At 38.3% G+C, this 16,053-nt stretch overlaps 1 protein-coding gene across 1 annotated transcript in view; it reads left to right on the top strand.

Annotated features, from left to right (window-relative positions):
* The window catches only part of LOC149284628 (DNA polymerase zeta catalytic subunit-like), a 73,211-nt gene extending 61,562 nt beyond the window's left edge, over window positions 1-11,649 (top strand). Inside the window, exons 15-32 of the mRNA XM_089496471.1 lie at window positions 328-407; window positions 1,007-1,132; window positions 1,474-1,663; window positions 2,002-2,110; window positions 2,727-2,842; window positions 3,591-3,709; window positions 4,238-4,356; window positions 4,604-4,745; window positions 5,109-5,353; window positions 5,560-5,668; window positions 5,816-6,022; window positions 6,815-6,924; window positions 7,137-7,251; window positions 8,612-8,749; window positions 8,871-9,061; window positions 9,287-9,533; window positions 11,018-11,227; window positions 11,509-11,649. Coding sequence (XP_089352597.1) covers window positions 328-407; window positions 1,007-1,132; window positions 1,474-1,663; window positions 2,002-2,110; window positions 2,727-2,842; window positions 3,591-3,709; window positions 4,238-4,356; window positions 4,604-4,745; window positions 5,109-5,353; window positions 5,560-5,668; window positions 5,816-6,022; window positions 6,815-6,924; window positions 7,137-7,251; window positions 8,612-8,749; window positions 8,871-9,061; window positions 9,287-9,533; window positions 11,018-11,227; window positions 11,509-11,649 — 2,714 coding nt within the window. The remainder of the gene's footprint in view (window positions 1-327; window positions 408-1,006; window positions 1,133-1,473; window positions 1,664-2,001; window positions 2,111-2,726; window positions 2,843-3,590; window positions 3,710-4,237; window positions 4,357-4,603; window positions 4,746-5,108; window positions 5,354-5,559; window positions 5,669-5,815; window positions 6,023-6,814; window positions 6,925-7,136; window positions 7,252-8,611; window positions 8,750-8,870; window positions 9,062-9,286; window positions 9,534-11,017; window positions 11,228-11,508) is intronic.
* Window positions 11,650-16,053: the final 4,404 nt, after the last annotated feature.

Raw genomic sequence — 16,053 nt, 5'->3', positions numbered from 1 at the left:
ATGAATTCTTTGTTTCCTCTTAGGTCTCTTTCTATATATACCCAATAAAACCAATAAGAGCAACTTAAACTAAGGACTACATTTTCTCCTGCGCTAATAGGGCTATATCCATTTATACCAAATCACAGTTCTTTAATATTCTCTTATCCATTGTTGACTTACAGTGCTAACTAAAATGCTTTTTAATGCAGTCTTTGAGCACTGGCATGTTTGGTTCATGTACAAAAACATAGAAACGTTGAGATCTGGTTAATAAGAGAGGTATTTTGAGTATTTTTTTATTTTGCTAATCCTTTTGTTTATCCATTTTTGTTCACTTCACTCTAGAACCAAGATGGCAAAAAATGAGTCAGAGAAGAGCTAATCCAAATAAACTGCGAAGGGTACTATTAACAACTCAGATGAAGGTAAGTATTTCAGATAATATGCAACTAGAAGTTTCCTTTCTATTTACGCTGTATTTTTTTTCCTTTTTGTATTTCACAAGAAGTGACATGTAAAGAATAAGGCATATACTGCATGTTGCGCAAAGCTTCCAGGCACCCTATACGTGCATATATACATACATAAATATAGTATAGGTTCTGTATAAAGAGAAACTATTAAAAGGGACCCCAGATATTTTTGCATTGGTTGCTAAGACAGTAAAAATTTTACTTCCTGGCATCAGAATTGCTATGTTTATGTAACCCCCATATGCATAGCGAAGAATCGTGCCAAAGTGTTGAATGAGTCCGATGGTATATTATGGACACACACAGACATTATATTAAATGAAATCAATCATCTACAGCATATCCTGGACAAAACATGCTCCTTTGCTAGTTTTTGGCTGCTGGGAACTGATTTGGAAACTTACATGGATTGTGTAGCCTATTAACACTCTAACCTAAAATTGCTCCAAAAGAAAACCGTTGTCGGACACGTGTCATACAGCATGACCTTTTCTACTTGTTTAATACTTAGTTTCTTTCCCTCAGTTTGATCTTTGTTTTGTTTTTCAAAGAATCAGTTTGCGGCTATGGCACATGTGAAAAAAGAAACTTCTCAGATAGAAGGACCATCCCTCAATAACTCGTATGGATTCAAAGTCAGCGCACAAAACCTACAGGAAGCTAAAGCCCTACACGAGGTAATGCTCCCAAATATTACTCCAAAGTCATTGATTGCCAGGATGACTTGAGGCAACTGTGTGCTCAAGGCTGCTAGGATACTCCTTTTTGTTTCCGTCACATATTAAAGTCATTAAAATATCTTTGAGAACCGATGAAAAGGGGAAGACTGTTCCTGTTTTGTTTAATAGGTGTGTTGTTAACGTAAAACATTAAAATCTATGTCACACCGAAGACTTTTTCCCTTCTAAATTCTGTTCATCAGACAGGAAATCTGAGGTCTTTTTTTCGGAGCTGTGGATTGGAGGCATCATGAACAATCAATATTAACATCAAGGGAACCTTTGTCTCTTTGCTGTAGGTGCAGCACCTGACTCTTATGTGTATGGAATTACATGCAAGGACGAGACGGGACTTGGAACCAGATCCAGAATTTGACCCGATCTGTGCTTTGTTCTACTGCCTGTCTTCAGACTCACTGCTACCTGGTAGCAACAAGACAGAGATTACTGGTGCCATTGTGGTTAGCCATGAGGCCACATCTGGTGAAGGTGCGCATATCTTTACAACCATGACATTTCGTGTTGGCTTGTATAATCCCGGTCATTGTGAAAACCTTGGTTTTAGCCATTTATTCTTTGGGATGCAGCTCTACCGTGTGTTTTGCTTTTTTTTTTCCACTTTAGTTGCGTTACTGATTTTCAGCTCCCAAGTGTGCCAATTTGAAATAACTATAATTTATTTGAAGTGGGGGGGGGGGGGCATTCAGGTTTGTGGCATGTTGAAACAGATGGAGATTTTATGAAAAGCTGAAAAGCCATTCCACATAGGGGAAATGGACATTGATACACAAGGACTACACTTTTCTAATGAGTCATTGTTTCCCCAGCTAGAAGATTAGCTCCATTACTTACCAGATCGGGTGTTTCAGGATTTGAAGCCACATATGCAGCCGATGAGAAGGAGCTCTTTGAGAAGTTGCTAGATCTGGTCAGAAGGTATGTAAGCGTGTGCAATCATATGACATAGTGGCATGTTTCAGCCCTGGCTTGTGGAAAACTATATTGTTCTGTTATGAACACTAAAGTCCATCATAAGTAATGGCAGTATTTAGGCATGTGCATGGACAGATGAAAACTTGTTTCCTTTGTTTCTCAGGACACTTTTTGAGCGTAGGGCTACTGTGGAGCCTCGGGTTATAACTGCTCCCCCTGCCTTCAGAAGAAATTACAATATCAAATATGCCTGCTCAGTCTCGCATCCATAAATTGTTAACCTCATGATGTTTGAGTGGGTGGCTTTTAAGAAAGCACTGAATGTGATGTACCCCCATGTTTTCTGCATAATATGCAGGTTTTTGTTTTTTTTAAGGAATGCAGACAAAAAGATACAACATTTGCTTTTATTCTGATCTGGATTGTACCTAATTCTTGTGATGAGTGCAGATGTTCCAATGATAATTGTTTCACTGCTGTGAAACTTAAAATGTCTTGCAGAGTTCAAATTCTTTTAACGGACCAGCGCTTTAAGATATTGTATGCCGCTTTAGCTATAAATGGATCGTTAGATCTATACATGTTTTTTTACATAAATTCATTCTTTATTTTTACCCAGGTATGATCCAGATATTCTTCTGGGATATGAGGTCCAGATGCACTCCTGGGGTTACCTTCTGCAGCGGGCATCAGCTCTCGATGTGAATCTCTGCCAGCAGATGTCCAGGATACCTGGTGGGTATCCATGGTGGTGATCTAGAGAAGAGAATAAGAATTTGAAGGAAAATATAAAAAGTGTCCAGAATTTATTTATATATATATTTTTTTAATTTTCACTGCATTTAAAATTGTTTTTCGTGGCACAGGCATGTGTACTCCAAGGCTTCCTGAAGTTAGATCATGCATATCCTTATGATAATGTGTAAATGAAATGTCATACTAAATTTTCAACTTTGCCCTCCGCAGTGTTTACACTGGGTAAGCAAACTCTGCGCGTAGGAAAAGCATACAGTAAATGTACTCCCTATATTTTTGAGGATTTGTTTTGTTTTTGCTAAAAGAATGCTAGTGTGTTTGCCTTGTTAGTAGCTGCAGATCTTTCATTGTGTTGGTGATCTATGTGAGAACCAAGTACCAATCTAACAGAAGCTGAGAGTCCCCTCATTAGACAGCTTGTTCTGTATCCGTCAACTCCAGAGAGGCGATCTTTAAAATTAGTGCTAGCTAAGCAAAATGTGCCGATGCAACTCTTTGGCCTGTTGTATTGTATGTCTACACGCAGTAATAAAGAAATGTTTTATTCAGTATACATCCAGCCAGTGTTACTTAGTTGTGTGGCAGCAGAGAGATAAACTGCCTCTATCTTTTCAATAAAAGTCGTATCTAATTTAAATGGAGGAAATCCTTATTAAGTGATAATTCTACTTTGCAATTGCTCTTTCATGGCATTTTATTAAAATGCTTTTCTTTTTTTGTTTTGTAGATGATAAAAATGAAAACCGGTTTACTTCCGAACAGGACGAATATGGCGCTGACACTATGAGTGAAATAAATATAGTCGGTCGGATTGTGTTGAATGTCTGGAGAATGTTGAGAAGTGAGGTAATAGGAAACATGCAGTACTCTTCGAATACAATGTCATTTTACAGCTGTGGGTTTAGCGTGACTATTCAGTTTGTGGGAAGCTCCTGTCTATTGTATCTGTGGGTATCCGCCAGCACCCACAGAAAAAGTTTTCTGAAGTTACTTCGCCAACAAAATAAGGGCACCTTTGGCTTTTGTAAACCCCTGAGGCTAGCGACTATATCACAGAAAGAAGAGACCCACATAACTAAATACGTCTCAAGGAACTGGCAAAGTATACAACAAAGTACTTTACAATACTGTTGTCAGTGGCAGCTTTTGTGATCAAAAATGCAATTTTAACAGTAATTCATTGCTTTGTCACCAAGACCACTGGTCTTGTTTTGTTATATCACGCATGATGTACATTTGCAGTGATCTAACCTCCCTCTAAAGGGTCATCTTTACCACTCTGTGATGAATTGCGCCAGAGTTCCAGATCGACACAGGCATTGTTTAAGGGGAAAAAAATCTCAATCCTAATATTTCATTCTTTGTGTTTTTCAGGTGGCTTTGACTAATTACACCTTTGAAAACGTGGCCTTCCATGTGCTTCATCAAAGATACCCCCTGTTTAGTTTTCGAACATTGTCAGACTGGTTCGATAATAAAACAGATGTGTACAGGTAATGCTTGATTTCTACTTTTTTATATTTTGGAGAATGTTACAGAAATTATATTTTGGAGAGTTGGTTGTGATGAGCTACAATAAATACCACATTTCACATATATAAGATTTATGACAATAATGGTGTTCTTTTACCATGAAATTACTAGAGGCTTTACTGAAAATATTTAGAAGTTTGTAAAAATATAAAGCAATACGTATTTAAATATATATATGTTAAATCTGTTTATGATTTTATTTCTCAGATGGAGAATGACTGATCATTACATCAGTCGTGTCCGTGGAACCCTTCAGCTGCTCGAACAGTTGGATCTTATTGGGAGAACCAGTGAATTGGCTAGACTCTTCGGGATTCAGTTTTTGCATGTTTTGACGCGAGGGTCGCAGGTAAAGGGGGAGATCAGGGGATAAATGCTGAGATGACTGAGGTTGGTTTGTTAAAACAAAGCTTAATTTCACTTGTTCCACTTAATTACTCAGCCACACTACACTACAGCAGATAAAAGATCTAAAGTAGGAAGTGTAATGTTGTTGTTAGATTATGTCCACTCTTCCATCTGCCGTATCGCAAGATAATATATTTCTGACCTCCATCCATTCAACAGAAGCATGGATGCATCAGAGCATTACTTCGAGAAGGTCTCCTTTTCCTACTTATTTTACAGTGCATCTTTTTAGAATATGTGCTTAGGGAAAGGATACGTTTAAATGGCATTAACAATTGCCCATGCTTTATTTTATGTTGCTTAGTACCGTGTTGAGTCAATGATGCTACGTATCGCCAAGCCAATGAACTACATCGCCGTCACTCCAACTGTCCAGCAGCGGTCCCAGATGAGAGCTCCTCAGTGTATTCCTCTCGTCATGGAGCCAGAGTCTAAATTCTACAGCAACTCCATTTTGGTGCTGGATTTCCAGTCCTTGTACCCATCTATCGTAATCGCATACAACTACTGCTACTCCACCTGTTTGGGACACATAGAGAGCCTGGGAAAGTAAGCTCTGTACATTTACATTCCGTATTTTTTCCTTTGTCAGGCGAATAGTGCTATTGCGTGCATTTCTAATGTAATTTTACTTTTATAACAGTACAGAATTGTTATTACTATTACATTTTATTTATTGACTGTCAGCCAAAATAAGACAAAACATGATATGCTCCTTTTGAATAGTATAATATTTTTTTCCATTATTTCTTCAGAAACGACGAGTTCAAATTTGGCTGCACATCTTTGCGTGTTCCTCCCGATCTGCTTTACCAGATGCGACGGGATATTACAGTGTCCCCTAATGGGATCGCTTTTGTGAAGGTGAAAAACCGAGTGTTTCGATCTATAATTGCGCTGATATAGTTAGGAAGAGCCTTTTCAAGTGCTCATCTTAAACTGAAATGTAGTAATTTTTCTTCACCTATATATATATAGCTCTCACAAATAAAACATCGAAATTTTTTTTAGTCTTCTGTCAGAAAAGGAGTGTTGCCAAGGATGCTTGAAGAGATTCTGAAGACTCGAATAATGGTGAAACAGTCAATGAAAGAATATAAAAAGGATAAAGGTTTAAGCCGATTGCTTGATGCTCGCCAACTTGGACTCAAGCTGATTGCCAATGTTACATTTGGCTATACTGCTGCTAACTTCTCTGGGAGGATGCCATGTGTAGAGGTAGGGGATGGTCATCTTTCTTCTGTCATGTCACATTTAGGGCAGATGATTACATTATATATGAAATTATGTGTTGGGTCAAGTAATGAAGAGCTTACCAGTGATTGACAGATTCCAGGAACATGCCTGGATCCCTGAATGTTTCAGCTGCCACTTCTTTGTATTTTTGCTTCCTCCCTGCACTTTACGTTTTATCTTTCATAATGTACAGAAATAAACACAAGCAGATCAAGAAAATGGTTATGGTGTACAGTTCTATTAATGTATTTGGCTTTGGGCTTTGGTTTTCTTTTTAGTAGGATAAAGGGAATCTTGGTGTCTAACTAAAATCTCATGATTTTTTAAGTAATTCTTATAATTCACACACAGCATAATAGTTGTTCATCCCGGATTCATTTATTTAGTTAAGTGCCATGACACTTCTCAAGGACGTTATGCCTTTAGGATGTTTGCTGAGCGTCATGGTAGTTTCATGACAGCTGGAGAGCTATTTGTAGTCTACTTCTCATCTAGTTGAACTTGTGGAGGGGAGATAGGTCTTTGGTAAGAATATATTGTGTTTTTGGATAGCTAATTTGAGACAGCTTGCCAGAGAATGTGATGTGAGCCTCAGCAGCTGACTGACAACAGCAGATTGTGACACCATTCCACCACTGCACAAAATCTTCTTAGGATGGATTCGTATTTGTGAGTTGGCACTTGTTCGGTAGAGAATGACGACATATCTGAGGGTTCCACTGCTTCAAGCATGCTTCGTAACGTTAACGTTGCTCATTGTTTTGTTTGCCGTAGATTGGAGACAGTATTGTCCACAAGGCCCGGGAGACCTTGGAACGTGCTATAAAGCTTGTCAATGACACAAAGAAGTGGGGAGCCAGAGTTGTGTATGGTGACACAGACAGGTAATCCCAATACAACATCACCGTGTTGTTGTTTGGCAAAATCTAAGGTAACGAACGTTGTGAGTCCTATGTTAGGAATGAATATTCCTGTAATAATTTAAGGGTAGTATGCAAAAATTTGAAAAGGAAAGAGCATTGTACTCGTATTTTCAGGCAGTTCAAATGGTATTGTTTTATGTTAAACCTACTTAAGTATAATTATTTATCTGTAGCATGTTCGTGCTGCTAAAAGGGGCCACCAAGGAGCAGTCCTTCAAGATTGGACAAGAAATTGCAGAAGCTGTGACAGCTACTAATCCAAAACCAGTGAAACTGAAGTTTGAAAAGGTAAGGCGAAATACATAGCAAAAATAGTCTGTGCCACGCACTGCGCTCAAAAAACAAAATACTGTCTGCGCTTCTCACCCAAATAAAGTTGGCAACAAATATATAAACATAATATAAATGAGAGGTTTTGGTTATATGAATTGGCCAAAGCATAATTAAGCTCACCCGCCACGTCAAGGCACACTCTCAATAGGGTGAGAACCTACTCTCACCTCCTACATAGTGGGCACACAAAGCAGTTTATACTGCTACCAAAACCTTATTAATGTGTTGGGGGAGGTGCAATTAAACCTCCTCCCATTTAACCCCTGGACAGCAAGCTGCAACCAGACTGATGAGGAGCCAACAACCTCAAATATGTGCAAACAGAGAAAAGAAAAAATGTCGGTGCGCTAAGCTAGTCTCAGGCTCAAATAATACAAATGTATAATATGAGGCCTACCAAACAGTTTGAGCATGCTGCAAATAGTGTGTTGGCTGTACAATGTATACAAAAAACAAAATACTGTCTGCGCTTCTCACCCTAACAAAGTTGGCAACAAATATATAAACATAATATAAATGAGAGGTTTTGGTTATATGAATTGGCCAAAGCATAATTAAGCTCACCTGCCACGTCAATAGGGTGAGAACCTACTCTCACCTCCTACATAGTGGGTAAAATGCTGAAAAAGTCTCAGGTTTTTTGGTACAAAACTCTCTCCATAAAGAAGGGGTTAAATTGCTGCCTGAAATTACATTCTGTTAATTTGTTCTGGTAAGAGTAGGGTGAGAACTTTCATATTGATTACATATATTAAACTTCCCTGAAGTATAAACACATCCAACTCAGCTCTTTGTAATTGACCACATAAAGATTGCTTTATTAGGTCATATGAAATAAGATCTTTTTGGGGTCTGACTTAACGGTTGATAAAACAATAGAAGATTGTGATATTTGGTAGGTATGCAAACCATGGGAGTTATTGAATTTTTAGGCTCAGTGTATGGACAACAGGAAAGTGTAAAAGAGGGGGTGCAAGGGAGGTAAGGGAAATTGCATTTGTGATCAATCATGAATACAAAGACCCTAAGTATACTCATTGCAGCAAAGAGATGGTTGTTAAAAGAATAAAGGTCCTATTTGGTGGTAAAACTTTTGTATTTCTGGTGACTATATGTTTAACTCACTTGCAAATAAATCTTACTAGTCATTATTCTTCCTTACAATACAATTTGTTGGTCTGAATCTCTCTGGATCATGTCAGATTCGGAATGTAAGGGACTCTGGATCATCTTCACTGGAAAATAAATGCAATCGTATTTTATTTATTTATTGGCATGGCGTCATGAACACAGTCTTGATTGTTGCATGTTTCAGGTCTATTTACCATGTGTTTTGCAAACAAAGAAGAGGTATGTGGGTTACATGTATGAAACTCTTGACCAAAAAGATCCAGTTTTTGACGCAAAAGGAATTGAGACTGTTCGAAGAGACGCCTGCCCTGCTGTTGGTAAGGTAAGACGAATAGCTTGGTTTTATGGTAACCCTTTTTAGTAGCTGTCTCTGTAGCTGTATGTACAGATCATTTTTAATTTGATGCATACCGTACCGCTGACCACTATAATAATATTTCTAGATACTTGAACGTTCAATCAAGCTGCTATTTGAAACAAGAGATATCAGTCAAATCAAACAGTATGTCCAGAGACAATGTCTAAAGCTTTTGGAAGGCAAAGCCAGCATGCAGGATCTAATTTTCGCTAAGGAATACCGAGGAAGTTTTGCGTATAGACCTGGAGCTTGTGTCCCAGCACTAGAACTAACAAGGTAAGGCAAAATGTGCCAGCTTGTCGCGCTTGTGAAGCATGGAGGGCTGCCAGTAAAAACTCCTACTCTGGTATTCTTGTATTTCACATTTGGCCTTTAGATATCCCCCTGTGCTGCTGAATCCTCCCTGAAAGGTCTTACGTTTTCGGAAAGTTCGACTTGTCTTTCTGTTTGCTTGCTTGTTGTATATACTTGAATGTATTTTTTTTTTTTAAATATACACAGGAAAATGGTGGCCTATGACCGTCGCTCGGAGCCTCGAGTTGGCGAAAGGGTTCCGTATGTTATAGTGTATGGAATTCCTGGAGTACCTCTCATCCAACTTGTGAGACGGCCCATCGATGTCCTACAGGATCATAACCTGAGATTAAATGCTACTTACTACATTACCAAACAAATACTTCCCCCGCTAAACCGAATATTTTCCCTTATTGGGGTCGATGTCTTCAGTTGGTATGATGAATTACCCAGGGTAAGGATTACAAGAAACATTATACATTTTCAGTCAAAAGATGTGTGATAGATTTAATTTGCCTTATTCTGTGTCTGTTAAAAAAATGAACATAAAAGGTTTCACCAAAAGCTTTAATAACAGAATGTGAAGGTATTTTTTGTAGTTTATTATTTTGTAGCGCATCTATAATACCAGTGTGCTAAGGTAAAGACCTTAGGGAAGTACTATTACGTTCTAAACTAAGTAGCTCAGATGACCACTAAGACAAAGTATGTCCTAAGGATTTTGTAAAATTGGAGTACAGAGATCAGGCTTTCCAACAACGGCCTGGAGTCTCCCCTGTCTGCAGGAGCCGGTATTACATTAAATACGTCTGGTGAAGAGATATCTCTATACAGACCCCAAATTGACCCCCTGTCAAACTAAGTTTCAGACTTTGAGAATATGTAATTAACGTATTGTGTTTATAGTTCAACACGCCTTTTTAATCCAAGTACTTGTGTGTAAAACTCCTGTCTCTAATAGGAATGTTTCCAAATGAAGTATATATATCAAAGTATATGCTTATTTCTATGTTTATTTACAAAAAAATCTATTTCTTCGTTTTGTGGAATTCTCAAACATTATAAATGTTTCCTTATGAAGTCATAAACTAAACCATTCACAATGGAGAACTTTTGATTCTATTCCATATTCTTAGCAGGTTTGACACACAAATCTTGCATGCTATTTTAAGAATGTGCACCGCTCAACAGACACTCCTGTCCTTGAACGTGAAGGTTATTGCTGTTTACCAAGTGAAACATTTCTATCCTCTGTTTTTATTGAGGAATTTCATTCTTTAGTGTGAATTAACTATTCAGCTGTGTGACCAGATTCCCTACCTCTCCTGTTTTACTCATATGGTGCTTCGTTTGTGATTACCAGTATTTTCTATGGCTGCAATCTAGCGCCTGCGCCCAATTTCTTGGGCAATCCAATCTATCTAGAAGTAAAGGAGCGCAAGCGAGGTCTTTTGGAGAAAAGCTAAAAAAGACACCCCAATATAGCTTAATTTAAAAAGTGTATTGATACAAACATATACACACAGCTGTTAAAAAGTATGGGGGGTCACTTAACTTTTTCAAGGCAAAGCAAGAACCTTTCTAGCTGTAGTTAGAGTTTTCTAATGATCGATGCGCCTTTTAAACGTAAACTTTGATTAGCGAACACAACGCTCCATTGGAACACAGAAGTTATGGCTGCTGATAAAGGGATGTCTATGATTATTTTGTTAAAAATAGACTAGACCCCCTAAGGATTTTAAGTATCTTTGTTTATTTGGGGTCAACTTTTATTTTTATTAAAAGCAACTGATTAAACTATTGCCTTGAAATTATGACCTCTGGGTCATGGTACAACCCCCCCCCCCCAAAAAAAAGAAAGATTATGCGGCTTAATTTATCATGCAGGGAGTATTTTTGTTCCATGCAATAACATTAAAATATTTGTGTAATATTTAGGTACAGAAGGCCTTTTCCACTGTACGGAATGAGCTGGATGCGAGAAAAGGCACAATCTCGCAGTATTTCACAACTTTGCATTGTCCAATTTGTGACGAACTCACGCAGCACGGAATATGCAGTAAATGCAGGAGTCAGCCGCAACACGTCTCGGTGATTCTCAATCAGGAAATTCGAGAATTGGAGTGCAGACAAGACCAGCTAGTCAAGGTAAACGCACGTGGCTGGGGCAACTTTCTCTTTTGGAAATATTTTATGAAACATTTTGGCATTACCAAAACCGCCCATTGCTGCTACGGCAGTCGTTCCGAAATACTAATTGCAGATGTCTTTCAGCTAATGCCATGGTCTCTTGAGTATTCCTACCTTATTTCATTCAGGCATTCTGTGTAAAGTTTAAATGGCAACAAATGCTAACCATCACATTAATGATGCCTAGTGGGTGGCATACGTTGACTCATTTCATATAAATCCCTGTCTCCCCTTACCAGTTGTGCAAGAACTGCACGGGATGCCGCGATCAACAGATTCAATGTGTTTCCCTGAATTGTCCTGTCCTTTTCAAGCTATCGAGAGTGAGCCGTGAACTGTCCAAGGCTCCATACCTACGACAACTTCTCGAGCAGATTTGAATTCTATTCGAAGATACCTGGTGCTATTTCTTTCAGTGTTTATCACTTTACAAAAACTATTGTGCATGGTGCTGTTTTCCGATTGCATTGTTTTTCATGATTTTTCTTATTTAATATTATTCAGTGTAACATTTATCTCCATTTGATGCTGCGATTTACCAAGGTATTGCTATCTTTATACAATGTACAAAGATTTTTCTCTCTCTCTCTCTCTCTCTCTCTCTCTCTCTCTCTATTTCAACTTTGTAAGATAATGTTTTATAGCGACAGGCGGCTAAACTAGCGAGCTCCATCATGTAAATCCATTTCTCACAATAGCCTTTGTTTACTTCCACCGGGGAAGAGGCACTGAGATTTTACAGAAACCTGATAGAAGAACACAGCTTTGACATGTCAGGTAGCCGGCTTCCTCTGAATTTTAGAGCACCCATTTTCTTTCTAACGTTAATTGCAAAATATCTTGTAAATATACCTTTTTTACTTTTGAAACAACCGAGTAAAAATAATGTGCAATGGGGTTTTATACAGATCATTTGGAAGCTAGTAAGTATATTTCCTCTGTTATGCTCCATGCAGATAACTTTTGTTTTGTTATTACTTTGATTAGACCGTGCAAATTGTATTCCTGTTCAGCATTTCAAAAGTCATTTTCATATAAAAAACACAAAAATAATAGAAAATAAATCTTAATATAGCTGTCTTGCTTTTTAGCTGTTTATGGGGCATTGTGAGGAACTGTGCAAAGACCTTTTTTTGTTACAAAACTGTGGGACTGTTGCAATACTTTAAATAGAAGATTTATTCCATTTTGCTTGTTTTGTATAGACATTTCTATGGTTTCTAAATATGCTTAAAATATTTTCTTTCCTTATGTACAGTTAAATCTTATTTGCCATCATCCTGAACACATCAGTGTACTTAGATTATTTGTATAACTGTATAAAATGGAAAAAAAAAAAGATTATGTGGTCAGTGTATTGTTTTCTAAACTGGAAATTGTTTGAAAAGTTACAATGGAAACTATTAAAATGTAATAAAATTTCTGACATGGTGGTATTCTGAATCCCATGTAACATCATGTTCAACTTTTTATGATTAACTTTTTGTCCCCCTCAAAGTGCATTAAAAACAAAACGTACAAACAGTTCACTTGATAGGATATATAGAGTTCCATACGACGATCCGTCTAAAATCTAGAGTTCTGGCAAACGTTAAGGTTGCAAGCCAACCAATTCAACTCCCAGGGCCCAACCACCTCACATCCCTCCCAAAAAAACATAATTCAGTAGCTGCTCAAATATACCCATATATTTACCGACAAAAGCTCACAATCACAGTCCAGCGTGTACTGATCTAACGTCTAAACCTCATGTTAGAATATTCTTTGTCTTGAATATCTAAGCTTCTCCAGTGATCAAACGGCAATCAAGACCACAGCTTCTATGTCTTATTAATAAGGTTTATTTGATAACAAATTATCAATTCATACAATACCAATGCTGGAACAAATGTTGATAAAAGGTACTGTAGGCTAAGTATCTTGGTGAGATGAAGATGAGAGCGTGGAAAGAGACTTTGTCTTTGTAGTCATGCCAATTTATACCCCTTTACATTTGGTTAGGGTATACGTAAAGGAATCCTATTGGAACAGTAATAGGATACACCGGCATTCCACAGAAGACCCTCTAAACTACGTCACTTAATTGATACCATATGTTCCTAGCACTCAAGTTGCATTCAGGCCTAGAATGTGCAGAACAAAATAAAAGTATAAAAATGATTTCTTACACCTCAAATCTGGTAAGATCACAGGATAACATGTAATTGACATTGGCACAGGTGACAGTCACACCAGGAGCTGCGTACAGCCAGTGGTGTGAATTTGTCATCTGATATTTCTTTTGATGTCTCAGCCTGTTAAATTAATGCATTTGGTTTACTTTTACAGCTACAATTATAGTAACATAGTAACATAGTTCATAAGGTTGAAAAAAGACCAAAGTCCATCAAGTTCAACCTATATACATATTGTGTCCCTACTGTGTTGATCCAGAGGAAGGCAAAAAAACCCTTATGAAGCAGATGCCAATTGCCCCATACCAGGGGGAAAATTCCTTCCCGACTCCAAATATGGCAATCAGAATAAATCCCTGGATCAACGTTCTGTCCCTATTAATCTAATATCCATAACTTGTAATATTATTGCTTTCAAGAAACACGTCCAGGCTCCTTTTGAACTCTTTTATTGAGTTTACCATTACCACTTCCTCTGGCAGAGAGTTCCATAATCTCACCGCTCTTACTGTAAAGAACCCCCGTCTGTGCTGGTGTAGAAACCTTCTTTCCTCCAACCGTAGAGGATGTCCCCTTGTTATAGATACAGTCCTGGGTATAAATAGGTCCTGGGAGTGATCTCTGTACTGTCCCCTTATATATTTATACATAGTTATTAAATCCCCCCAAGCCGTCTTTTTTCCAAACTAAATAACCCTAATTCTGATAATCTTTCTGGGTACTGTAGTCCTCCCATTCCCCTTATTACTCTGGTTGCCCGTCTTTGAACCCTCTCCAGCTCCACTATATCTTTCTTGTACACTGGTGCCCAGTACTGTACACAGTATTCCATGTGTGGTCTGACTAGTGACTTGTACAGTGGTAGAATTATTTCCTTGTCGTGGGCATCTATGCCCCTTTTGATGCACCCCATGATTTTATTTGCCTTAGCAGCAGCTGCCTGACACTGGTCGCTACAGGTAAATTTACTGTTAACTAAAACTCCTAAGTCCTTTTCCATGTCAGTCGTCCCCAGTGTTTTCCCATTTAATACATATTCCCAGCCTGGATTTTTCTTCCCCATGTGCATAACCTTACATTTATCTGTGTTGAACCTCATCTGCCACATCCCAGCCCAAGCCTCCAACCTATGCAGATCCATTTGTAATCGTGCACTGTCCTCTATTGTGTTAACCACGTTACAGAGCTTAGTATCGTCTGCAAAGATTGATACTTTACTATACAATCCCTCTACAAGGTCATTAATAAATATATTAAAAAGAATAGGACCCAAAACTGACCCCTGTGGTACCCCACTAGCAACAGTAACCCACTCAGAGTATGTACCATTAATAACCACCCTCTGTTTCCTATCACTGAGCCAGTTACTTACCCACATACACACATTCTCCCCCAGCCCAAGCATTCTCATTTTATGTACCAGCCTTTTATGTGGCACCGTATCAAATGCTTTGGAAAAATCAAGATATACGACATCCAGCGATTCACCCCGATCCAGTCTTGAGCTCACCTCCTCATAAAAGCTGATCAGGTTAGTTTGACAGGACCGATCCCTTGTAAACCCATGCTGATATGGAGTCATACACTTATTTTCATTGAGATACTCCAAATTAGCATCTCTTAGGAAACCCTCAAACAGTTTACACACAACAGAAGTTAAACTAACAGGCCTATAATTCCCCGGGTCACTTTTTGAATATTGGCACAACATTTGCTATGCGCCAGTCCTGGGGAACAGACCCTGTCACTATAGAGTCCTTGAATATTAGAATGCCATCTGGACCTGGTGATTTGTCTATTTTGATTTTTTTTAGGCGGCACTGCACTTCTTCCTGGGTTAGACAGGCGACATGTACTGGGGCAGTTATCTCATCCTGCTGTATATTACCTGGCATTTCATTTTCCTCTGTGAATACAGCAGAGAAGAATATATTTAATAGATTAGCTTTTTCCTGATCCCCGTCTATAACTTCTCCCTCATTACTTTTTAAGTAACTTTAAGGTTATGTATCAACCAATGTCATTTATCTCCTTTTAAAAAAAAAAAACACACAACAGAACTACATGTATGTGTCAAATAATGGAATGAAAGTGACCATACATTTTATTACAAGTGTACCGGTACCAAACACCTCCTATCTATCTGTCGGCTAGGCCACCCATTATTTCTCAGGCCCTGCTAAACCCTCTCCTGCCATGTTTCCAATCATTCTGGAGGCCACACTGTCACCACATAGAACATCTTCATTTCATGATTCTACCAAGCAAGCTTAACCATATTTTAACTCTGAAGATGCGAGGTGCTGCATCCCGTGTGTGACCTCTGTTTGGATATGCCCTTCTTGGATGCTCTTTATGTTCCACTAACTTTATGGTGGGGTCTGACCAGGATTCCAGATACGATTTATGGCAGGATGTGGCCTAAGAAAAAACATTTTCTCTTCATCATGCAAGATGCCTTGTTAACCTTTAAATGTAGGCATTTTGCATGAATGCATTGAAAAGACATACTACCTGCCATGAAATCCTTGGGAAAATAGGTATGAAATGCTTTTTTTTTTTTTTTTCTTCCAAATGACTTGCATGGCGTACAAATTGTTTAGTAGAAGC

The sequence above is a fragment of the Sceloporus occidentalis genome, unplaced genomic scaffold (genome assembly GCF_023333645.1).
Source record: "Sceloporus occidentalis isolate IW3139 unplaced genomic scaffold, rSceOcc1.0.p SCAF_90, whole genome shotgun sequence".
NCBI lineage: Eukaryota > Metazoa > Chordata > Lepidosauria > Squamata > Phrynosomatidae > Sceloporus > Sceloporus occidentalis.
This window is presented reverse-complemented; position numbering and strand designations above follow the sequence as displayed.